General features: G+C 42.7%; 1 protein-coding gene across 3 annotated transcripts in view; it reads right to left on the bottom strand.

The window, feature by feature from the left end:
- The window catches only part of EVL (Enah/Vasp-like), a 147,935-nt gene that overhangs the window by 74,764 nt on the left and 46,930 nt on the right, over positions 1–26,241 (bottom strand). For 2 of the 3 annotated variants that reach the window (XM_069018248.1, XM_069018252.1), the window contains exon 1: positions 3,173–3,305. The exons of the other annotated variant lie outside the window; for it this stretch is intronic. In XM_069018248.1, coding sequence (XP_068874349.1) covers positions 3,173–3,183 — 11 coding nt within the window. In that variant the 5' untranslated portion in view covers positions 3,184–3,305. Of the gene's footprint in view, positions 1–3,172; positions 3,306–26,241 lie in introns of those variants that run through there. 3 annotated transcript variants of the gene reach the window in all.

Below are 26,241 nucleotides of genomic sequence, written 5' to 3'. Positions count from 1 at the left end.
AGATAATGCACAAGTCATTTAACACATCTTACTCCACTTGTCCACTGAGTCTGCCACAGGAAGTCACCCTTGTGTGGTTAAACGTGACATGCCAGAAATTGCTGATGCTGATTTAGGAAGCTGACAGAATACTCTCAATCTCAGCTAAAACAGCTAATGTAAATCCAAAATCCTGTATACAGAGATGTGCGATCTGTGCAGTACAGACCTGTGCTAACCTCAGAATCAGCAAGCTACAAGTCATGTTCCTGCAGCATTTTAAAGTGCACTTCAAACACCAATAGACTAATTTGCTAAACATTTTAATAGCTTTCACTTTATAAATATAATAATGACTGGGATGCAGGAAAAGTGTTTCAGTAGTAATGTGAAACAGTGGACATTTCTCTCTGACTACTGGATTTAGAGAACAAAAAACCTGAGACACCCTCTGAACACAAGACAGTCAGGTCATTTAGGCTTATATAGACCATAGCTGAGATCTGAGCTCATTACAGAAAAAGCTGCTGTAGTGCAGTGGCTCTCCAGCCTTCCCACCAGAGATTCACCACCAGCTCTGCTCATGACCCCACTTCTCCTTGGGAGACTCATTTCTCCAGCACAATGTCAGTCATACTTGTGACTCCTTCTGGGACCCCCTGTTTCAAAGTCTACTTCCCCCTACAGCCACAGTTGCAGCACAGCCAGTATCACCATCGTTCACCTTTGTCCCAGAGCCCTGAAGGACTTCCTCAAGCAACGCAGCAAGACCTCATAGAGAAAATACAGCATTTAGCCCCTTGATCACACCAAAGGGCAGCCCCATGGGGGCTTTACATCCAGAAAGGTGCTTTAATCCTCAATGACATGCACAAGCTTGACTGTTTTACAGCAGATATTTAAATAGTAGCAGTCACACTCTCCTATATAATATGGAGGTGCCACAATGACTATCTCCATTTGTCTTCTGAGCTCCATTTCCTGGCATCCTTTGAAAAACCAACCCATGGACCCAGTGGTCAGAGTTTCTCAATTTGCACTCGCTCCTGGTTGCCTACCTGTGCAGACAGACCGACCCAACAGTGCTGCCCTTGCCCCAGTCAGCCTGAAGTGAAGCCCACTTCCAAGAGAAGCTGCTATTTTTTGGTCTCCTGCTCAGCTTGCCCATTTACATTGAAGCCCTGCCTTTGGTATTGGGGTTTGGCTGCACTGCCAGGGGAGCCTTTTGCACTGAGCATCTGCTGCAGGTGCCTGGCCATCACCTTTCTCCATTGTTAAACTCTAGTATCTAACCAGTTTAATATTAAATAGTTACAAGAAAATAGTAAAAATATGAAGCCTCCTTCATAAGCAGCTCTCAGAAAGACTGACGCTGTTAAATAAAGTCATGACACACCTGCAAGACAAATACATATTTTACAGAGCAGGAAATGGAAATACCAGTACCTACAGTGCTATCAAGAGTAAGAGGAACACCAGTTCACCTCCATAAGGAAGATTATTCAAAAGTTACTTTCTGTTAGGAATAAGATATTAATTTTGAATTCTCTCTTACTACACTGGCATACCCAGTGGGAACTGCCTTGTCCAGTATCTGCTGCAGATACCCGCAGCAGACACATCAGCTGAAAACCAGAGAAGAGAGTTTATGAGGCACCCAGGTTGCACACTGAGCCAGGAGTTTGGCAAATGAGTTGCTAGATTTGGGAACACGCACGCAATCCTGGCATGACCAGAGAAACTTGCATAACCTTCTGTCACCCCTCAGTGCTCTTGAGCATGGGAAAAGTGAGTAAAAATACAAAAAATTATACAGTATGCAAAACATGACTGCAGCAGAACAGATGTTTCACCTGGGCCTGACTGTCAGTCCAGACCAGCTCAGTCCTCAGCACTCCCAGCCCCAGTCCGTGGAGAGCCCTGACCTCTCGGTGTCCGCCACGGCACTTAAATAGCACATCTGCCAATCAGGGGAGATTTGGGGCCAGCACAGAGGCCACAGATTGATGCCCTTGTAAGCCAGCACATCTGCTTAGTTTATGTTGCTGAGACTTTTAAACCATGCAGTGTTGTTAATTTTAACCCATCCCTTCTCTGGTAGGTTTTGCAAACTGAAGCGTAAAAATTCAAATGACTCTAAGGGGAACTCCAGCTATCAGAATTTCAACTCAGCACGTTAAGAAATGCTTAAAGAGATCTGCTTTGCAAAAGGCACTTCACTGAGGAAGTGGTGTGATTAAGAGAAGTGCCATTGCTGCTGGGCAGAGAGACTCCCAGAGCCAGGCCATGCCCCAGGAAACTTTTCCTTCCAAGTTCCAACAACTGACTGCTAATGGAGTCTCCTAATGGAAGAACTTCACTGCTCCATTAATGCTTTGAATCATGTAAAATTTCTTTCTGTTAAGTGGGGTTCACTTTCAGATTTTACATATCACCTTCATGATACACTTTGGGAGTTCCTAAAAGTACATATCAAGTAAATGCTTAGAACTTCCTAAAAATGAGTCAAGTAAATGTCCTGGAGAAACACCAGGAACTCAATTAGTCAAAAACAGTAAAAAAGCAACTCGACTGGATCAGGTTGCTATTAATACAAACTATTTCCCTTCCCCCTTAAATTACAGAAATAAAAACAAGAAGTACCTAATCTTGTAAAATATGAATTATGCAAAACCCAAAACTGAACTGTCAAGTGACAATACATGACTGAGGGCTCTCACTCATGGGCCAACCACATCTGTATTTCAGGAGAATGATACCTTAAATAAAGGCTTTGAAAGATCATAGTCATAACTAATGACCAGGAAAGGCAGACTCATAAGTGAACAGAGGAAATCAACATAATGATCTCTCATTAATGCTGGCATCACTTTGCCTTGGTTTCCCTACAATCCCAGAAGAAATGTAAATAAACCTGTGACAATTCCCCTTGAGCTGATGGAGGCAGATCAGGAATGAAGGAACGCTCGCTTCATGAAGTCAGCTTCTCCCTCACTGCCAGGGGATGCATATTAATGCAGCATTGCCATAAAAGCTTAATTACCATTTTATACAATTATAAATTATCCTACCAGGCTATAACCAAAACACAAACCTTCTGTGTTTATCACAATACGTGCTCTCCTTCACATCCAGTCACATTAATTTTGGTGAACAAATTCCCTGCCAACAGGCACGGTCCCCAGATACTTACGTGCCTGCCATGGAGGGGGACCTGGTCAGGCAATCCCACAGAGGTATATGCTCAAATCCAGCACGTGTGCTCAAATCCAAATAGTCTATTTCACCTGAGCAGAAGACAAATTTGGCAGGGAGACAAGCCAAGAGTCTCTATGAAAGCTTATAACCAAAACAGGAAAGGGAAGCGCTATTGAGAGAGCAGCAGGGCAGGAAGTAACACTTATACAGCAGGGGCGGGGAAAGGACTTTAAAGAAGAAATGTATTATTTCTTATAGCTGCTTTACTGAGCAAAAGTACAAACAATATAGATTAAGATTAGATGCGCCGTCGTTGCCTCATTGGAGGCATGGATATGAAAAACTTTTTGCATATTTTTTCAAGGCACAGGTCCACTGTCCAAGAAAAAGCAAAACCAAACAAAGCTCAGACACAGAAAAAAACCCCTTGCTGTTATTCATTTATGGCATGGGCGTTTACACAGCGCAGAACCAAACCCGGGGCCCCGGCGGTACCGAGGGCCCCACACTGCCTGGCAGCCAACCTGGCATCCTGCTGAGGTCCAGCTCCAACACAAAACTTTAACTGGCACAGCACAGTGCAAAATTTTCTCTCTCTCACCTACTTTGATGCCTTTTGCACATCTGCCCACACTTGACTTGGAGCAGAGGACACAGGGTGCAGACACCAGGTAACTTCCCAAAGCACCCCACAAACTGCAGAGCTCCTCAGCTCTTGAAGAACTGCTGGAAACATGGCCAGAAGCCATGATTTTACCATAGAGGCACACAGGCTTTCTCTGGGAGTCAGCACCAGAGGCTCTGAAGTCTCCACTAATGAGTGCAAAACCTGCAGAGCCCTGAGGAGACCAGTCCTCAGGAGAGCACACGATTCCTGACGTCCTTGCAGTGGTTTCAGAGCGCAACATACATTTGTAAAACCTTAGATCCCTGTTTAATATAGCAAAAAGAGAGATGTGTAAGAAATAGGGTGAATTTGGCAAGGCACACCAGCGACACAAACCCTTCAGTGCAGTTTCTGCTGGGGAGCAAGGGCGGCAAATGCTGCTCCACCTAAGCCAGGAAGCAGAGCACTTTTCACCTTCACTGTCTTTCCTGTTACAAGAGATTACTTTCATGGTCCAACTGAAAGACCTACAGAAACTGCTGCTGAAATGGCACCTAGTGAAAACATGGGTATCAAAATCTGGCTGCTCTCACAGTTGGTAGTACATAGCCTGTTCAGCTGCTGCTTCTGCTTCCTCTGCAGAAAATCTCTGTAAGACTGAAGAGTTTCAGTTTTCTGGTGGGGGGAGTTTAAAAGCCAACAAGAATTAAAGTTCTCACTGACATTTAAGCACAGCTTTTTCTGTAGTGGTTTTTTTTGGTTTGTTTTCTCTTTTTATTTTTTCTGTTTAATGAAGCATTTTATTATCACTTTCTTGGGATTTCAATTTGGCTGCATTTTCCTGACACTATATCTTTCTGCTTTGAGATCTGTGTGGATGTTGGGCACTACCTTGTTTCATTCAAAAAATCCTGCTCTTCATGAATTTAAAATCTGACACTATTTGGGGTCAAGTGGCAGTTCCTCTGTATAGCTCACACACTGCTTATTGTAGAGTACGTCAGTGCAAGTAGTACTTTACTGCATGTATTAGGAAAGGACATAACCTGAAAAATACATCTCCAAGTAAGTATGGACACAAATCACTAATGGCCCAGATCAGCCACGCTGACTCCACTGTTCTAGGCAGAAGGATACAAGAAGATGGACTAAGCAAAGATTTGAGGAGCCTTTTTATTTCTCTGCTGCCGTGTGCCTGAGATAGATATGGTCACTGATTTGGGGGTAAGGAGACAGCACTTATGAGATAGAACAGTTTTCCTGCTAAACCAAGCAGATATTATTCTCCTTACACACAAATATCAGCTACAATAATATCAGCTAGAAAACCCTGGTTTTAAACATTTGGTTCTCCTGAACAAATGCCTTCGAGCACACCTGGAGACTCCCAGCCTCCTCCCTCCTGCTAGCACCATGCATGCTGAAAGCACAGCAAAGAGCAGGTCACTACTGACACATCCAATGTCACCCTGGGAAATAGTGACACTGAGTAGGACAAAGCCCAGGGCTGCCTCTCCATGCCCCTGTCATAAGCCAAATTAATTTCGTTAAGCACCACAACATACATTCCACCAGAAGTGCCTCTAATCACCTCTTTGCATTGCTAAAATGCCTCCATGGCCCTGGAATAGACAGGGAGTACTTAGAAGGACACAGCACTCTGTGACAAATGACACATAAGACCGAGTAACTGACTTCTATCCAGTCCTCACAAAGAACCATATGCTGGATAAACAGATTATTTCAGTCATGTGTTGAGATCTGTGTGAGCAGATCAGGATTCCTAAACACAGAAGCAAGGCTTTAGTTGCAATTAAGTGAATGTTCCCACAGGTTTCCAAGCAGCACGTCTGCTGGCCATGTACTCCGCTTTCATGTTCCAAAGACTCCCAAATATTGTATTCGCTCTCTTTCGTAGAGTTTCCTTACCAGATGAATCGTGATTTGTATAAGACAATAATGTTACGTATTTTCAATCCTTAGAGCTATAGGTTAAGCCAGAAAGGTGAGTGCCTCAGCCTCAAAATGACTCATCTCCAAATACAAAACCCAGGCTATTTTTAAGAATGAAATGAAGCACTGTAGAATTTGTCGCTTATGCTATTAAAAAAAACCAAACCACAATCATAATATAAAACTGTACCCACTTAAGAGTTAATTGAAGGTAGACATGATTAAAGTATTTTTTTCTTAATAAGAATGTTTCACATCTTCCAAATAACTATTTATACTTACATATCTGTTGGGCTTAGTTCTGTGTTATCCTCAAAAGGCATCATGTTATATTGCACCAATTTCAAAATTTGCATATGGCAAGTCTTCCATTTAACGATCTCATGATTAAGAAATCTGGAAGTTCCCACTGAAACGGTACACTCAAATTTCATAAACTACGAGACAGTTTCATGAATATATGCACAAGTGATATGCAAGAGCATATAAAATATGCAGTTATATATTCAGATTTGTAAATCTAATTTCACAGCTGTTAATAGTCTTTGAATGTAAGACATTTCCTCATACACTGAGATTTGCAACTGTTAAACATGCTGATGAGGCAAAAAAAATTCCTTGTCCTCAGAACGTTTAACCCTGTACGTTAATATATGCTCTTGCTCTCACAAATCTCTTTTTTTTCCATGTTCCTCACTCATTTGAAAAGAGCAGGAGAGAAATGAGAGAGGAGAGTAGAATACACTCACTTACTACAAGAAGAACTAAAAATGTGCAGTGAGGTGAGGTGCCAGCTGCCACTTCAACAGCCAAACAACTGATCCTGCACTGAGCATATTTTACAAATTAGTATTTTTGGGACTATTAATTTAGGATGCAATCCCATCACTGCTGAGGTCCAAGGAAGTCTTTCCATGGGCTTAAAAGGGACTTGATTTAGCCATTTGTATAGAGCCATTCAAGTAGGGATAAATAAACGTATGTCAGGAAAAAAAATCTTGTAGAGGCCATGAGTTATGCAGGATTTGGGAAGCCCTGTTTTTTCCTTCTGGGAAGTCCCTGGTTCTCAATTCATGCAGTGCCCTTTGCTAAGATGATTTCATCTCACCCTCACTCCACAGAGGGAACAGTCAGGACTCACCTGCTTCCAAGGGGATGTTTGGGCTGACGCAAACAGCTCAGGTATTGCCTTAAGGAAATGACTGTATTGCAGAGAATTAACTCCATGGCTGCCTTCAATTTTCCTCTCTATAAACTGTGATGAGCAATGGGCAGTAAGCCCAGACCCCACGGTAAGCAGCACGGAACAAGTTATAGACCATATGGAGAGAAATAAACTGCCACTTCATACACAGGATATCTATAATGCTTTTTTGCTTGAGTCAGCTAATTGCACATCCGCAAATCAGCACATTTATAACAAATGGAGCATTATGATATCATGGGAAATCTATTTAATATGATCAAAGTCTGCCAGGAAAAGTTCCCCTGAAATTATGAAAGTACTTAAGAGTCCTGAGTGCTGGGGACATTTTACAGTCCTTATTAAACAAACATTTTCACATTGTTTCATGGCAGCTGGTGGTACCAAGGGCTGTATCTTCTAAGCCTCCATGTCAGCAGTCTCACTGCAGCCACCAGCATGGGCATCTCCCTGCTGCAGGCAGAAGGCACCTCTGTACCTATAGTTAGAACCAGCCACACCACCCACACCTGCTCCAGCAACACAGAAAGAGCAGCTAGTGCTCCTGCCAGTACCTCAGATGAGGCATGCCATCTCCTGTCTTTTCCAGAAGCTGAGATTTTGAGTGTTGCAAACCTTCTTCTTCTTAACTGCAGATTTTAAGGGGCATACTCAGCTTTTTCACATAACTTTTTTTTTTTATGTTAAAGCTTAGCAATGCTCCTGATCTAAAGAGCTATTAGACATGGTCTGAGCGTAAATATAAACTTACTTGGGGTATCAGCTGAAAAACATTCTCATATTTATGTCACCAAGCATATGCTATGCCCCAACATTGCTCCACAGCTGATGTATTTTCACCTTCAGCTGGCATTTTTCCTTAAAGTTTAGCAAGCATGATGAGTGCTTTTAGCAGCTGTAGGCAGTGGTCCTTTCAACTGCCTACATTACTTTTTTGTAGGTCTTGATTTATGGCGTGGCCATATAAATTTCTGGGGTTTGTATTTGAAACAAGAAATTCCAACTTCACAATAGTCCCAAAGGAAGACTAGGAGCTTCTCACTCAGAACTAGCACTGCCTCAATTCTGGTACTAACTGTAGCTATGTAATGCTATCCATCATTAAGAAATGCAATTCAAGCATCATGTTTTACTGAACAGATAAGATTCTTGTATCATGAGACACCTCCATAGCATGCTGTGGGCACCGTAAGTCCATGGAAGTGTTTCTATCACAAGCCCTTCAGGGGCACATGGGTGGGTGAGGTACAGCCTGGCAGGTGTGAAGATAAGAGAGGTTTTCTGATGTAAGGGATGCTGGAGTGAAGAGAAGGCGTGTAAACACAGCTTAAGAGACTGGAGGGGAAGCAGCTGACCAAAAACTGATCAGAAATCACACTTAAATGTATTTTTATCACTTGCAGTTCCCTAAAGGCATGTACCTGTCTGATGTTCAGGGCATATAATTTGATATTCATTGGGAAAGCACTTTTCAGGACAGCAGCCCCATCCCTAGAAAGTCAGGGCTCAAAGTGAAGTTGTGCAGGCTCTAGAAGGACGAGGGATAGGTTCACACCAAGATGAAGAATGCCTTGCCTTTTCTCTAGCCTTGTTCCTAATATTTATGTTTCTCGGAACAGGACAGGTTGGAAATAATAGCTGACTTACAGGCACAGGGAAAACTTCAACTTGCAGAAGGATCCCTGAAGGTGGAATGGGTACACTCAGCAGTTTTTCATGTCAGCTCACCACATCTTTCACTGCCATATAACACAGTGTGGTGCACACAGGCAGGGAAGCTCTCTCCTGTAACAACATTAAAGCATCCATATCCCTTCCACATTTTTTCATGTCTTACAATAATCCCTAAAAGCATTTAACAGGATGCTGAGGTAGTTTTGCATGAATCAATTCATGCTTTATCCTGGCTGAAGTTGGTGGCAAAATTCCTATTAGCAATTAGCCATTCCAGCTGCAGCTGAAACTTATTTTTTATATCATCTGTGTCATCAGTTAGGCAGTAAAACAAGGTAAATTATACTGGTCTACTGAAGCCCCATCTTAAATCCAGAGTCTGCAATGATGGACAATGACTGTGGCCCCAATATTTCCAGATATGCTTTGGCTGGGAAGAAAAACAAATTATTGCTGGGCATAAACAACAAGCTGCACAACTTAGTCACAGCATCAACTTAGATTAATTATCTTCATTCTGATAAAAAGTGAACATTGCAGATCCGACTGTTTGTAGTGTTCCATCAGGGCAAAGGTGAAACCCTCTTCAAGGTGGGCAAAACCAGCACCAAATGTCAATAAACTCTACTTAAAAATCTGTATTAATTGTGGTAATCAGTGGGGGGGGATGTCTCCTAAATTTCACATGAAGAAAATTTTCAGATTATTTTAGTAAAAATAAACACAAGGAGAGCTTGCAAATGGACATGTGTAGTACGCAAATCCTTCGTCCAAAACTACCGACAATACTTATTAAAACAAAAATTATCCTGGCAGCCCCTTCTTTTTCCCCTTTCCCTTCTTCGATTATTTATTGGCAAAGATTTTTCCCCATTTCCTGGCAGATAAAAAGATTTTCTCATTGCCAAAACTGAATCAGAATCCCTGAGCACATTTGTGCACCAGACTTGTTTGTGCTCAGTGTTTGTCAAATAATGGCAGAAGTATTCTTGCTTTACCACGATTTTTACCCTTTTTCTCCCAGAAACCTTCCCCCCTTATCACTTCCAAAATTATCTTCTTGTCTGTGTTATGTCTCTGTGACTTTCCCATCATCATGCAGGGACACCACAAAGTGCCACTTCTCAGGAGTTGGGCATCTACTAAACACGTGCAAGTTGGCAGCAAATTGCTGCCCAACCTGACCGTGTCCTACCTTTACCTCACAAAGGACACCAGATTGAATCCCTCTCCTCTCCATCCACTTGGTGAGTCTCATAAACCAGTGACTTTTATTCCTCTGTCAAACTAGGCTGACACTTCTGAATCTGCTGGTCAGCTACTGGGAAGGTGGTAGAGAGAAGGAAGAGGATGGGCAGGCAGGTGAAGCAACTGCATAAACCTTATTTTCTTAGGAAAGCAAACTAAAGACAGGTTGGTAGGGAGGGCTTCCCAAAGAATTGCTGCTCACCTCCACTGGTATCCTCACCAGTTTGTCCATCTGATGACCCACAATGGCATGCACAGTCCCTTTCAAAACCAGCATCAGAATGACAGACTTTTTCCAAAAGTACAACTTTCTAGTTGTCTGACATTTTTTCACTGCCTAAAATATGTGGGGTTTTTGTCAGACTCATCAAAAGATAACCCTTCCATCCAAAGCTCAACATAAAAGTTCAGCCCTTGAGCCATTACACAGTGGGAGTGTTCAACAGCCTCTGTCTTTGTCAAGATGTGCTTTTCATAATAGCACCCTGGGTTTATTATAACAGCACTGAAATGTTTAAAACTGTTCTTTTGCATTACTGATACAATATTTTGGGGAAAAAAAATTAAAAAGAGAAATGAAAATCACTCACAAGTCAACAAATTACAGAAAGGACAGGTAAGAGAAAGGATACAGAGAATGGGGACAGTTTCAGTAGTAACTCAGCTCACTGTTCCTGCTAATGGCTTTCTGACCCTTCTACAGTTCCACCATCTCCCAAGATCACAAACTGAGGACTGAGGTAAGGTCATAGAGGATTTCTAAGGAGTAACATAACACCTGCAGTGCATCTTCCACTGGGCCAGTGTTAAGGCAGTCCAGCCTCCACAGTAATGCTAAAAGCCACAGCCAGGTGGGATCAAAAAGCAAATTCCTGTTTCAAGTGCATCAACCATTATTTCTCAGCCCCAACAAGAATATGGAAAGCAGCATTCAAAGCTGCATTATGATTGAATTTTTAATTTAAAAAAACCCAAAATAACACAAGAGTTTTGAAAGATTTAATAATTTGCCATAGCCTTGGATGTCTTGCCCTACATCACGCCCTGGCTTCTCTCTACGACCCGAAGAGCTTACCAAAATCAAAAGCGATACAGAACCCTTCAGTCAGCTCACAGCCAGATCCCTCACAGTGGACTTTATAATTGGTGTGTTATCATCTGAGCAATGTTACAGCATTATTTGGTCTGCTGAAACCAACTCCCCAAAGTGCAAACAGAGCAGAAACCAGGCAAAGCTCTCAATCATCTCTTGGGCTGCACACTCAGTTTAGGCAGTTACAGCTTAGTGGATAAAGCACTGACCTCTGAGAGCCCAAATCAAATCCAGCTCACATTCCCATGATGGGCACTGGAACTGGGTTAGGGAGCATAAGCTTCAAAGAACCATTTTCCTTAAAACTGACTGCATTTTTTGCCATGAACCTTCCCTCTTCAGTATTTCTGCCTTCGTTGCCTGTCTCATCTCTTTCTGCCTGGGATGACTGGCTCCTAACACCCAGACCATGGTCCTTATTCACTTTATAATACAACCACAGCTGGAAATCAGACCATGGATTTGGGGAATGCTTGTCTGAAATATATGATGTGTGAAAACAGAACTTCCCTGCCTCACTCTGATGGTATGGTAGCCTACACAGGGAATGGTTTCCAACTCCCAGTTTGGTGTTACACGACTTGTGGACTCTTTATCATTTGCCTGGTTTTCCATCCCTCCCTGTATCTTTTCTAGATAGAGGTGTTTTTCTCTTCAGTATTTGTCCCACCTGTCCCAGAGTAAGAGAAAAGGGAAAATAGAATAAGCAAGAGCTATGAATTGGTGTGCCAGCACAGCCAGATGCCTCATTCCTCTCGGTCTCTCACTTCCACTGCCACTTAGGTTCACACCATTTAAAAAATGAGAATAAGAATAAAACATGCTGATAAATGATGTTTTCTATATCTTGCTTCCTATGCAGGCTGTCTTGGTCTGTGCCATGCCTGAGGCACTGTGCACACTGTTGCCATGCTCAGTGCCCAGCTCTGATTTTGGAGTCTTAAGGCACTGCAGTTTTTAATAGAACCCCTGCAGAAAACAGGCAGAATACTTCTCACTCAGCAGCATGCACATCCACACTTACCAAACTGGCTCTGAGACTCAACACTCCCTGCTACATCATTACCACACTTGCTTTGTTAGCTGGTGTGGGGTCAACTAAAAAGCCTCTGGATGAGCATAAAGCTCAGAAAAGACAGGGGCTTGTTGCAAATTCCATTTTACTGGTCCTATTTCATTCTATTCTGTTCTGTTCTGTTCTATTCTATTCACACCCCTTCAAGACAGGTTTTGGGATCAATCTTTTCAAACTTAGCATCACCACAGGGTGATCTCAGATGCCAAAAATGAGACTCATGCTTTAAATGTGTCTGTTCTTGTCTTAGACCATAGACATTATGCAAGACGAAGTTCGGTGGATGGAGCCCCTTTGCCCTGAGCAGCTGAAACCATGGGCAGTGTGGTACCTTCCTGCCAGAGCAGCACTTGAAGCTCCAAAGAGGGGAGGCAGACCATGGTTTTATCAGGAACAATTAATAGTGGCCTCCTGATTTAGTTGGTTGCGTAAATGTACAAAGGAAAAGGGAGTGTGATGCAAACCTTGGAGGTCTCTTGGGAGTGAGTCGGCTCTGTTGGAATGGAAACTTTCTGAAAGCAGAGGATAAGGGCAGAATCCCTCTGTTCAGCCATGACACCAAAGAGCCAGGAAGCAGAAGGGTGGCTGAATGACTGGAGAGAATGAGAGGGGGTTTGTAGGCTTAGATTTTGCTTCACTTTTTCATCTGTACATTTGATAAACATTTGCAATTCTATCATCCACTTCAGTTGTTACAAATAAGTACCTTTGCTTACATTTTGACACAACCCAGCTTGAGATAAGGTTAGCTTCCAGGTGCCAAACTAATATTACAGTGTTCCTCAAGCTAAATTACAGCTCTGTTTATAACTGTGAAGCTTTAATGAGCACCCAGCTCATTATAATAAAGCATAACACAGCATGCAATGAAGTGTGCCTTTAGAGACACTGCATGGAGCTGTGTGAGAGCCAGCACTGCAGGGTGAGGAGAGAGAGGAATGCTTCCTGCTGAGCCAGGGTGACCAGCAAATACCAGGGTACAGCCAGCGTGGCTAACACGTTATCTTTAGTGTGAAGCCTGGGGAGACTCAGGTTTCCAAAAGAGCAGAGCTCCCCAGCTCATTCCTAAAGCTACTAGCCAATTTGGTAGCCATCCGTGACCCTCTCTGTGTCTCCTTTATTAGAAGAACAGAGAGCATCAACTTGATCAAGAGTCAGGATAGCCCTCAGGCAATACTTGTACCGAGTCAATAGGAGCCAAACTATTATGCAAACTAAGAAACTTATATTTATGTATGATCTCCATATTAAACTTGTTTTATGCATGCACAACAGTCAAAATTATTTCATGCTTTTCATCTGCAACGTTATGGTGCACACATAAGGACATTCTTACTCTGGAAAAGAGGAAATAGCATGCTTAGTCTTTTTGAATACGAAGTGGAAAACCTAATTCAAAGTCATAGGTCTGTGCTGCAGTAATGAAAACAAATTAAGCCCAAATCCATTATTTCAGTTTCATTTGGTATTTAGTGTTAAGACTGGGATTTCTAAATATATGTTAGGTAAGACTCTAAAATCCAAGGAAGACTTGGCACCTGGTATTCTCTATCTGAGCTTCATTATAGGAACAGTGTTTATATTGGATGTGTTGGATGGTTTAATTCCAGCCTACTGAAGAGCAGCCTCCAGGTCATAGATCTGCTGCAGCTAATTTGGCAGAAGCAGCACTATCTCTTCAGAGAAGGGCAACATAAATCTGTAAATACAGCTTCTGTCTGGGGTAATGAACAGCTTTAATTTTCTGCAGAATGACAGTCACTGAGCAAATGTAAAAAAAACCAAACCAAACCAAAAACACCTCAAGAGCCACGGCAGTAAAGCACAGATCCTCCAACACACAGAAAATCTCCAGAGCTTCAACTCCCCTGAGATGTCAGTGCTGTGCTGGGGGGACAGGAGAAAGAGAGAAGAGAGTTTTCTCTGCAACACTGCAAGCACTTTTCAGCCATTTCAGGTTTCCACCTACGAATTCAATATGATGAGCCTTCCCCCCACTAGTTAAAAGCATGTTTCAGCACCTTGCAGGGGTGTTCAGGGAGAGGCAAAGCATTTGAGCAGTGCTGTTGGCAGGCAGCAGTGGGAAGGCAGCAGGCAGAGCCCTCCACGCCATCCTCTTGTGGAGGGAGCAGCATATCCCAGCCCATACCCCAGGGACCAATTACAGGCAGTTCCTTGGATAAGGCAGTGCCAGACAAGCAAGGGATGCCCACCAGTGCCCACCAGTGCCCACCAGTGCCACAAGGCTTTGGGCATACTGTGTGCTCAGGATGGGTTAGAGGAGGGATGATGGAATGCTGTCCTTTATGCTCTCCATGTGCTTCAGGTTTGCTGGAGGGTACAGGCGAATGAATATTTCATCTGTAAGGAGTCACTCACAGCACCCTGATCTGCTAGTGCCACATGGCATTGTAGGGAAGAGGAAATGGGCAAGGGAAAGGAAGCACAAGTGGCTATGCCAAATGCTAATGAGAACAAAACACAGAGAAACAATACCCAAAGCATTTACTGTCCATCTTTCCTTGGCACTGTTCTTCAGTGTGCTTGTCTCTGAGGAGGAAAGACTGTTGTGATCTCCTCTCTACTGCTGGCACTCTCCTTCCAGAGAAACAGCTAGCTGAATTAAAGCATATACAGTAGCTCATGCCTGTGTTAGCTGTTGATTATTAATTACTCTAAGGGAAAATCCTGCAGTTCTGAAATCTGAGAATTTCCACTGGAGACTCACCAACTACTTATCCACTAAAATCCAAGACTACAGAGATAAAAAATATTACATAAAAAACCCCGAGTTTATTAAAAATATATTTAAACAAAATTCTAAATATTTTTTTAAAATTAAAATAAAAATGTTAAGCCCATAGTTATTTAAAAATAATTTTCTGTGTATTTCCATAAGGCAATTTCAGTTTTGAGAGATGCAATCAAATAGAAGCAATCAAAGATGTCGGAAAAACGGGATGATCTGCAAATACCAATCATATCTTTTGGATATTCAAGACAGACAACACTTTTTCTTGATCTTAAATGGAAGATTTACCATTATGGAAATTATGCTAAATTCTACTTTAAAACAAATCAGAAAAGACAAAACTGAACTGGTGTCTCCAGCAGAGAACCCAAACAAGGATGATGGCAATTTTTCCTTGCATCAGTTTTAAGGGATAGAACTATATTTCTCTGCCTTTATAACCTTCTACAACTTACAGTACTGTCATAATTTAAACTCTCTGGGAACATACACTTCTTGTGTTTGAATAAAACTAAAGCAATACACTCTCTCACACAGGCCAGACCTGCGGCGAGCTTGGATTGCTGGGGAAGGTTTGCTTTGCAGCTCAGGCGGAGGCTGAATCGGTGGAAGTACAATCTCTTCTCTGTATTTCCCTTTCTGCAGTCAGCAAAAATGCCCCACTCTGAAAACAGCATTTGCAGGTTGCCACAGGATAAAACAAACCTCAGAAACATAAATCAAGCTTAACAAAGGAGCTTCTTCTTAACATGGCTAATGGCTCGGGTTCCTCTGCAGACAAAGACACTGTTTGACCTACTGCTCTAATTAGAGGAGTAGTGATGTTGACATTTGTGTTGTATAAAGCAGACATGTTAACAGCCAGAGGGAAAGCTGTCAGTGCCTCTAAAGATCACAGCATTCATGGCAATGCACGATTCAGTCTTTAAATATTCAAATAATCAATTCAATGCATAACTTCTTTTACTGATAATAAGAAACAACTCCAGAATCAGAAAAAACTAAACCAAACCAAAAACCAACCCCAACTTCAATCAGTGTTAATGATGAAAGATTAATATGCAATACATTAATCAGTTTTATTCTGCTCAGTATACTGTTTCTTTTCAGGTTTATATAATCCAGTTTTCTCATGAAGGAACACAAGCAATTTATATTCTCTGGGCTTTTCACTTACTATTAAAATAATACCAGCCACCAGAGACTGAGGTTTGTACATTCGTATGTGTCAGGTTCACCAAAGCAGGAAAACGGATACAACTGCTCATTTATAAATACATGAAATGTGTTTTAATTTAACTCTGATCTATTGCATCCCATTCCCTTGACATGAGATGCACCACAGCAACAGACAGGCACTTCATGTCTTACAGATCAGAATCCCTGCAGTTAATCCTCTCTGTGAGCACCCAAGTACCCCAGAATGACAGCAAGCCCTTAACACTGCAGCTCAATTAGCTCCAAACCCCTCCCAGATTTTTTTCCCCCAAGATGTTGTTGATGTTCCCAAGCCTGCTTTTACCCAAGGTGAAGCTGAACACAAAATACAACAGCCCGACAGAAGGTTTTGTACTGCAGTCCAAGCACAAAGTTTTCCATTCCTACCACCTCTGTCCCAAGGAAAGGAGTCTCCTACAGGCACAGAGATGGAGAGAGGCTCAGCATCACTCATCACATCCCACAACATGATGCTGGCTCGATAGAACCCATCCCCAACACTTTTAGAGCCTGTTTTGTAATTAATTTCTGTAAGTGGATAATTGACTCATTAAGCTGAATTAGAGCAATATGATAATGCACAAACCAAAAATGTGACTGTCATTTATCTCGCTGTTCAGTCCAGCCTTCAAAACCACTTCAATACAATTGCTACTGCCAATGACTTCTGAAGGAAACAATTTAACATGGCAGGCATCATGCTGTCCAAGCTTTAAAAAATTAAGAAAAAAGACATTTAAAATGGGATACATTTTCTTTATATGTAGATCGCACAAAATGCTTCCCATTACTTTCTTAATGCTTTTAATTTTTTTCCCCAGCTTTCTAAGACTGTTTCACTTTCCTTTTCATGACATCCCATGTGGCCAGTATTGCTCTAAGGGAAGGCACATGAAGAGCATCTGTCTTCCCCATACAGCTCCAAACACAGCACAAGGACATATATATGTGTGTGTGTGTGTGAAAGGTAACAAGATGAACTTAAAATGCATTATGGTGAAAGGATCTGTGAGCCTGCAAATGTGCTTGGAGGGTAGATTATGAAGAGACACACCTCTGAAGGGCAGCAACGTTTTGGGTTGCTTCAGTACAGTAAAATCTATACCTTCTTTTTTGATAATCAAGAAAAATCAAGGTTGAAATGACCCTTGTATAAAGAAGATAAGGAAACAGGGCCACAGTACACTATACATCCCAGCAGGGGAGGGAAAGTTAACTTCATGTCATTCACTCTTCATTGCACAACTGCTGCTATTCTCTATCGATCTCCACATCAATTGTAAGTAGCCACAGAAAGCCATTTCCAGTGCCAGGACAGTGCTTATCAGAAGCAGTTTTGCTGTTTACAACAGTTTAGGGAAAAGATGGAGGCATGAAGAGGAAGGAAGGAGATTCTTCCCCCTCAAATTCATTTTATACTGACAGAAATCCATTGATTTTGTAGGAAGTTTTTTCCTCGTTTGCAAGGACAAATTCCATTCTATTCCGTGAAATTCCCTGCTCCAAAAATCAGGCTACTTAAGCATAATTTTGGGGCTCTAGAGGCAGATACAACAAACACCAGCATGAAGGGTAGGCATAGGTATGACAGCAAGAAGACATGAGGCCACAGCAGAGGGTTTTACATCTGGCTGGGCAAGAGAAGGGAGCCAAGGTGGGTGACACAGCAGGTACATCGGCACTAAAGTGACCCAAATGGGTGAGGTCAGAAATGCAAAACTCCTGCTGTCAATGGATTCACTCCTCTGCTCTCAGAGGAAGGTCTCCTGAAGAACACAGCTGAGACTGTATCTTTGGAGAAGGGGACAAAAGCAACAATCACTTTGGAGCCAACACAGAGAATATTTGGGTGGAAAGCTCTAGATGAACACCAGTAGAGAATTTAAGGATGATGTAAACACCCTCCCTGAATATGTCCAGGAATCAGCCTGTGAAAGGACAGAATCAGCCCATGGAATGCTCCCATGCACAGCTCAGTTAGGACATTTAGACAGCATTTTGGTGGTGTCCTAGACCCAGCTCCTCCATGTCACCAGTCAGATCTCTCATAGCCACAGCAGGCTCAGCACTAGCAAGAAAAGGAACAAGCCATGGTTATCCTAGAACACCTGCAGCTCCTGGCAGATCTAGAGCATACTATGGTGAAAAGAAATAAACACTATTTTCCAGTACTGCAGTGAGCACTTGCACAACTAAGTGTTATAATATGACACCTGAGTGATAGTGCTCTACAGAGTCCCTGACAGGACAAACCACCACCTGGAAGAATACAGGGAGGAATCTGCCCCTTTTTCGATAGGACTTCCAAGAGAATGATACCTCAGTGCAAAAGCTTTGGAAATTCATTGAACAAATCTGTACTCTATTTGCTGTTTATCTGTTTAGCATGTGACTGGCACACAATTTCCAGGCATTACTATAAAGCAATTCATTTCTGTAGACAATAGGAGGGAGCAGTAGGTTTCTCCAGAGTCAATACTGCTCCTGCTTTTAGGCTTGGCTAAATGCAGCCTGTGCAGACTGTGGCAGCTGGCAGGCTCAGCCACAGACCCTGCTGTGAATTACTGCTAACAAACACATTCGGGTTTATTAAGCCTTTCTTCCTCCTCCAAGTGTTATAGTCATGGCTCTGGACTCATCACAGGCATTGTTTAGAAGCACTTGGGGAATGAGTGTTTGAAAAGCCCTCGCAAGGTTCAGCTCAGAGCTATTCAGCTTAGGGATCTACCGGCTGCACCAGAGATGTACCTGCAGCCTGTGGGGTCTGACATCTCAGGAGGGATTAGCTTCAACTCCACAGTCCCCAGCTGCTTCCTCTAGGGTGTCCCCTTACCCTGTCAGGATCCCCACCCATCCTCTCTACCCTGGAAAAGGTCTTCCCTGACAGAAATTAATGTTCAGATTCAGATTAAAGTGCAGTAGCTCCTACTGTGTGTGCTGCAGACCAGCTCAGCTATGAAGTGTGGACACGTATGAACGGAGACCCTGAGCCTGAAGCCAAGCAGGAAGGGGGTGGGGGAACACACAGGAAGAGTCACAAGCAAACAGGGCTGAGGAGGAGGGACTGGTGCTGCTGGATGGGGTGCAGGATAACAGCAACAAGGCTGTGAGCCTACTGCCGTGCAAATGGATCTGCTTCTCCTATTGTCCTGAAATTTCAGGCTTGGTTCATACCGTGTTTAATTAAGGTTTGAAGCTTCCTCTTTTTTCCCCAAAAACCAGTGTTGAACTATAATGCTTCTGATTAGCCAGCAAAAGAGATGGCTGTGCCATTGGATTGAAAGCTATAAGGCATCTGTAAAGTCTCAAAAGGTACCAATCTGGGTACCAATCTGACGTAGTAGAGGAAAATATGTAATTCCAGGCTCATCTAGAGCCAAAGCAAATTACCTGCTGCTGATGTCTTTTTATAGCATTGATGGTGGGAGTGGAGTAATGGCTGCCAAATGAAAACCTGCTCAGCCTTGGGAATCAACTGATGTTCCTAAAGCCAGGAATCATGTTGTTGATGCTCACAGCAGATGGAAATTGATGACTGTAATCTCCATGAGGAGGATGGTGGCTGCACAAAGGTACCCCTGCTCCCCACCCCATGTGGCATGGCCATCAATCTGATGTGTGTTGTTAGCACAATTCAAGGCTGCAGACCATCGCTGGAGAAAGAAATAAAAAGTCCACAATGAGCAATTGTTGAGGGAAGCAGAGAGAGAGGATGTCACTGGCTATAGATCTGACTCTTGAGCAGTTCTGAAGTTAACACCTGGGTATTGGAGGGACACAGGGATGTTTCTGTTCCTAGAGCTACACGGTGTGGTTCTCTCTGTCTGGCCACAGCATCAGTGCAGCTGCTTTTCCCAGTGCTGGGTCACACAAAGGGGAAAGAGCAATAGCGGAGGTGACCTTTAGTGTGGCACCAAAGGTATATTTGGAAGTGCTGCATTTCCACACAAACCCTGTTCAGCTGACTGCCACATGGCTCTGTGAGACGCTGACATTATGAAGAGTGAAGGCTGGTGCTGGGCAGGGCGTGCTCCATGCTGTATCCAGCTGCATGAGCACGCGGAGCACGCCCACGTGCCTTGCGGTCGGCACTGCTGGTTCAGGGGATTCGGGGCCGCCTCCGTTTCTCTGACTTTCTGGAAAAGACAGAATCAGGCCAACTAACTTTTCACCATGTGCTGTATTTGCTGCCAGCAGATTTTCTAGCGTGTGCACGGCCACAGCAGCAGCCAGATTTTGCTCACCCTCCCTTACCCCCGTATTTCCACGGATAAATAACTTAGTGTACATCAAGATAAATTTATCTCGGTTGTAACCTCTGGAATGTCACTACGGTAAAAACAGAATTATGTGAGCCATAGTACAGATGAATCCATGTCACTGGAGAAAATAATATCAGATGCATTTCTCTCATAATTAATAGCCATTAACCTTTTCAGAGGAAGGAAATGTTGCGAAGATTTTGCTAAATGCAAGCTTAAGAGAAAACAACACATTGATTTTAGAGAATAATTTTCAAATACTTGTAATGATATGGCGTTCTTCTGATACATAGTTCATAAAACAACCCCAGGCCAGAGTAGGTGGAGGCTAACATTGATTTCATTGAAGCAGACAGGGTATGCATCCCTTCAAAAGCTGGCCTTACCCTTCCCCTTTTTTCAGTCAGTAGCAGAATGGCATATTAGGAAAGAATTTTTTAAAATATCCACTGTGGCTGATACAGCTGAAAATATGTTCTGAAACAGCTCTGATGACACAGAGAATGATAGAAACACTCAGAGGCCCAAAATAAGACACAGAGTTAGGTTTGTGTTCTTTTGTCTTGGTGTTGGTAGACACTGCTGCAGTGTTAATCGTAAGAGGATGGTTTGTCTTTTCCTCCAAGCCTAGCAGTGGCACATTCTGCTTTCAACAAATGGTCCTGAAAGGCTGCTTTGCTCTTAAAAAAGAATATGAAGGGACTGGAGAAGGCCAAATCAGCTTGCCCTGACACTGTTTTGTAGCAACAATTTGCTCTCCAATTGCATTGAGATGCTGTGGCTGAACCTTTTCCAGTGTCACCCTCCACACAGTGGTCCGACTGCCAGGGCTGACTGATCTTGCTCTCCATGTCCAGAGCCAGGTGCAGCATCAAACCCAATGCATTTTGCAGCTACCAGATTTCACTGCAGATCTGGCAGCTTGCTAAGGTACAAAGGTTATTCAGCACACATTATTGCCTAGGGATCATTTGCCTATTCACAGCACGTCATTTACATTTTCTGGAGTTTTTAACAAGGTTTTTCTGTGTATAGTAGATATTATAATAAAACATTCAATATATATTGAAAAGTCATCAGCTCTTGTTTTATTTTTGCAGATTGGAGGGTACATTTCAGGACAGCATGAAGCAGATATTTCATTTTTTATCCCTTGTAGTGGTCTCAATCATAGAGTGAATGACCATTCTTTAAATCTAACAGCAAACTCTATCCAGCAACAAAGACATCCCTCCAACATCAGAGGCATTTCTAAGGATTTTGCAAGATATCCCCATCTATGCCTTTTTATACCCAGCTGTTCTCCTCAGAGATCCTTTTGCCCATCTCATACTTCATTTTGCATCCACCTCACACATACACACCAAGTTCAGTGTCTGAACCTGCATCTCAATCACTCTGCAGTCAACAGAAAGGCTCTCCCCCTCTCCCAAACCAAGGCTGATTGATATTTTCATCAAGCTAAATTTGTTTTAAGTGGAAATTTTAGATATAAACCCACAAACAAGAAGTCCAGAAAGAAAATCACAGCAGTTCAGCATAATTATGAGGTGTGAGGTGTTTAGACTGCCCTAAACTGCAAAAAACTGTTGTTGTACAAGTCATGAGTCCTTTTGACAAAGTAGAAAGCAAAAAGTTTACACAATCCTACAAAAAAATCCAGTTCCTCCTGTGAAATCTTAAGTCTTTTAATGGATGCTGTTCTCTCTGTGTGGGCTCCTCTGCCTTTTTGTATGGGTTTATCACTGCCTCAAATGCCACCAGAGCATCCCATGTTTCCAATGGAGCAGGAACTCTACCACCAGCAACCTTTCCAGGCATGAAACCTGTCCAAGTGCCTGATGCCCTTCTGGAGTTTTTCCTTTGGAGCCAGCTAGAGTGAAAAACTGCTTCTGACACATGCAGCCTCCGTTTTTAAATTTGGTTTTAATTAATCTGGGGCCAGCACATAATACTCTGATAGCATTTTCCAGAAACAGGGAAGGGAAGGGAAGGGAAGGGAAGGGAAGGGAAGGGAAGGGAAGGGAAGGGAAGGGAAGGGAAGGGAAGGGAAGGGAAGGGAAGGGAAGGGAAGGGAAGGGAAGGGAAGGGAAGGGAAGGGAAGGGAAGGGAAGGGAAGGGAAGGGAAGGGAAGGGAAGGGAAGGGAAGGGAAGGGAAGGGAAGGGAAGGGAACCTGTCCCCCTCTCCTAAATGCACAACCATCCATCAAACAGGACTCTTCACTGCTGACACCTCTCAGGGACACAGTATGGGAATGCTTTTAATTATTTGCCTCTTGGCTGATGTGCTACAGTCTTTGCTTGGGAAGAGCAGGTAAAGAAGCATGGGAGGAAACGTGGTTTGTGGCAGTTCTTGGCACGGTGGCTTTACTGAGGGTTGTTTTTTGTTTTGTTTTAATGAGTCTCTTCTGTCTTGCTGTCAGCTCTGAAGCAAGTCTTCCTGCACCAAAAGCCTAAATTTTCCATTGCATGGAGACAGGCGACTACACCACCCAGGACTAAATGCTATGTGTGGTTATTTTCAGCTGGTGATGCTGGGAAACTCACTCAAAACCACTGCGCGGGCGAGCGGCAAAGCCAGAATCAGACAGGAGCTCCAGACCAGATTATAGCACAGCTCCTCCTCTGCTCACCCTTTTTAGTCAAACCCCTCTGTCTGGGTCCCACCCCAAGCCCTAGACAGCTACATATGGCAGAAGGAGAAGGGGAAAAGAGAAATATAAGTACTAACAGGCGACAACTACAATGTCTGAACTTTTACTGTCTGCATGCTGTAATTCCTAACAAGGCTTCTCCAAAAAAAGAAAAGCCTTTTTAATGAAGCTGAGGATTAAACCCCAGTGAAACCTGACAAAGAAAAGCTTATTCAGAAACTCTGATTTACTTCTTGGGGATTAATGACACTTGAAAGCAGAACAAACCATCACACCACAATAAACAAGCATGAAGAGAAATCAGCACATGATGCTGATTGATTTCTCTGTACAGAAAACAGAAAAATTGCACTATTACAGATGAATCAAATGAAAACCATCATTTTTGGCCATAACAAAACTTTTATTTCAAATTAATGTAGCAACTAAGCGTTGCATTCCAATTTGGGATACTTTAAAACCTTTCTAACAAAAGCAAAGGCCAGTCTCGCAGGGTGGCTGCAGAGTGGGATTTCACAACCACTGCGGAAGCTGCCTTGGGTCTGAGCTCTGTCAAGACCAACTCTCTTCTCTGGAAGTGAGAAAGTCATGCAGAGGTGCAGTGAGCTGGGGTGGGTGCTGCAGCCTGGGGTACCACCTCCCTCCCCACTGCCCAGGCTCCTTCTGAGCCCACCTTCATTTCCAAGAGGGCCCACAAGTTGTTCTTGCAAAAGCAGTAAGTAATAATTATGGTGTAAATCAGTAAGATTAATTAAAACAGGGTGTCCTGCACTATTGCCATTTTGGTTTGCATTTGTGATTTTTTAAGGTGTTTTCCCAAAGGAAACTCTTACTGGTTAGAAGAAACCTGGCGCAGCCTTAGGTGCACCAGAATACTTTATTCAGTATTGAAATGCAGTAAGCAATTACACAGATTAACCACCCTGGTATTCAGAATTTTTAATTTTTACATTAACTTAGGCAAAAAAATGAATGACGTACATTTTGCATTTCATAGATTCTTCTTTCCTGGTTTTGATTTGTCACACTGTGTAGCAACGGAAATTTGAATTTTAATTAATAGAACACAAGAATAAGTTACATAACTCCCTAAGTTCCATCTAAAAATTAACTTTAAAAATACTACAAAATAAATATAAAATATCATCTGCCATAACACTGAGCTGACAGACTTTAAGCTTGGTCTCCTCCACTGCTTTAATGCTACCAAGCTACATTTTTATTCATAATTCTATTCATAATTAGAACACAGAGGGGGAGAGAAAACAAACCCCAAAACTTTATGTTCATTCTATTCAGTCTGCAAGTTTTGAATTCACATTACTCAGCCAATGCAGGAGAACTAGCAGGAACTAGTGCAGTCCTCTCCATACTTCTGCAGGAAGAGGCTATGGTGGTTCAACACTTAAACACGAACAACTTTCTGACTTCAACTTCCACCTCTTCTGTAAGCAGACATTCTTTCTGACTTCAAGACCCAGCATGAAGAATTTACTAAAATATTCTTAATTGAAGGCAGATTTTAACAATTCTTTTTTAAAAATATAAAACTAGCAGAGAAAAACCTTCATCCATAATTCACAATTAACAAAGACACTGATTTCTGATCTCATTCACGATTTTCCACCTGATGCTGCTTCTAATCAAGTAGAACTTCCTCCCACTCTCTGAAGGCTGCTCAGCCATACATTAACATACAGCTATAGAAGTATCTCAACATCTGTAGCAAGACTTCAAGGAGAAATCTCCCACCTTTTCCAAACAGTACTCAGAATAATGATCATGTAATCAGATCCACTGAAGGCAGAAAATAGTCTAATAATAGCTATCTTGGCCTCCAATTTTTCCAACATCTGTTCTTCCTGCTGTGTTTCATATTTCAAACCCCTTTTTAAATAAAAAGTCCTCATTTTAACCACACCTGCTGAGTATGCCATTAATAATGTCCCACTAACAGAGACACCAGGATAAATACAAATAATTTAATACACACTATTCAAGATCAATTTTTAATCTCATTAACTCCATTACCTTTTCTGTTTCCCATTTAAATGTCCTCTTTAACTGTCTGTTCTTTTTTTTTATCCAATCAAAATAAATCCTGAAAATAAAGATTTTTCTTCTTATTTCCAGGTCAGTCAGTGCTTGACAGGTGATACCCTCCCATCTGAGCAGACTCATGCAGCAATACACTTGATGCAAAATTGGTGCAAAATTGTTCAGTCCTCTCTAGGAATAACCACCTGGAATAACTCTAACGGGTCCTTCAGTAGGACTTGAAGATGGAGTTTCACCACCAAAAGGCAACTGCCCAGCCAGCACATGCAGTCCAGGAATGAGACCTGCCAATGTGCTGCACCAGGGTCTTGTGCTTCTCAAGCTCTTCCCAGTGTCACTTGCTGGAAGATCCAGAACCACAAGATCACTCCCACAGGACCATCCCAACACTTCTCCTACACAACTCACTGGTGCCAGCACAGAGCTGCTATACCCATGTGTGACAGGAGTTCACCTGCCTCTTGTGGGTTTTCCACTGGTCTTTCTCAAAACCAAAGACAGCATTTGCTTCCTGGAATATCTAAGTGGCAGGAAGGCAAAATTTTTCTGGGGTTACTCCAGACTAGCAACTGGTGTGTTTGTAGTTCTGATCCTTGTGGGAGGAGGAAGGAGGGAAAAGATGAGAAAAAGAGAGTTGGGGAAAGATGAGGGGGCAGGACAGATTGATGAGAGATAGAAGAGAAGGGGACACTGCTGGTTAGAAAGAAAACAAGTGGGCTTTTTTGGTGTTGTGTTAATCTAGTTGTCCTGGGTCAAATCCAGCGGATGCTGGCCAGCTTCCATTAGCTAAGCAGCCAGCCCACTGCATGTTCTGCTTGGGGATTGTCTCATTTCTAGAGGCCTTAAAGACACCTGCTAGGGCTCTCTGCTCCCATGGCCAAACATTGCGTAGAACTGAAAATATGCTTTGTTTATGTAAATGGAACTTTAACAGACTGAGGAGCTTGTGGACCACTGTCAACAGCAGTGAATCTGTTTACCCAGAAAACAGGTGCAAGGGAAGCAAGGGCTCTGCCCTCCCTCAGCACATAGCAGGACACTGGCAGCAGAAGGAAAGGGAAAAACCCACAGGATAAGAGAAGTCTGAAGGATAAATAAGGCCAAGAGGGAGATATTTCAATCTGCACTCCCCAGCCCCTTTTTATCCCAGAGGATAAGATCCCACATTCACTCCTGTCTGTGAGATAAGGTGATGCTCTTTGGCATTAAGATGTTGCTAAATGATACATTTTTAGGAGATTTTCCGTGCAGTAGCCTCCTTCTGGA

Source organism: Aphelocoma coerulescens, chromosome 5 (assembly GCF_041296385.1).
Source record: "Aphelocoma coerulescens isolate FSJ_1873_10779 chromosome 5, UR_Acoe_1.0, whole genome shotgun sequence".
In the NCBI taxonomy this organism is placed as follows: domain Eukaryota; kingdom Metazoa; phylum Chordata; class Aves; order Passeriformes; family Corvidae; genus Aphelocoma; species Aphelocoma coerulescens.
Note: the sequence above shows the minus strand (reverse complement) of the source record. Positions and strands in the feature narration are given on the sequence as shown.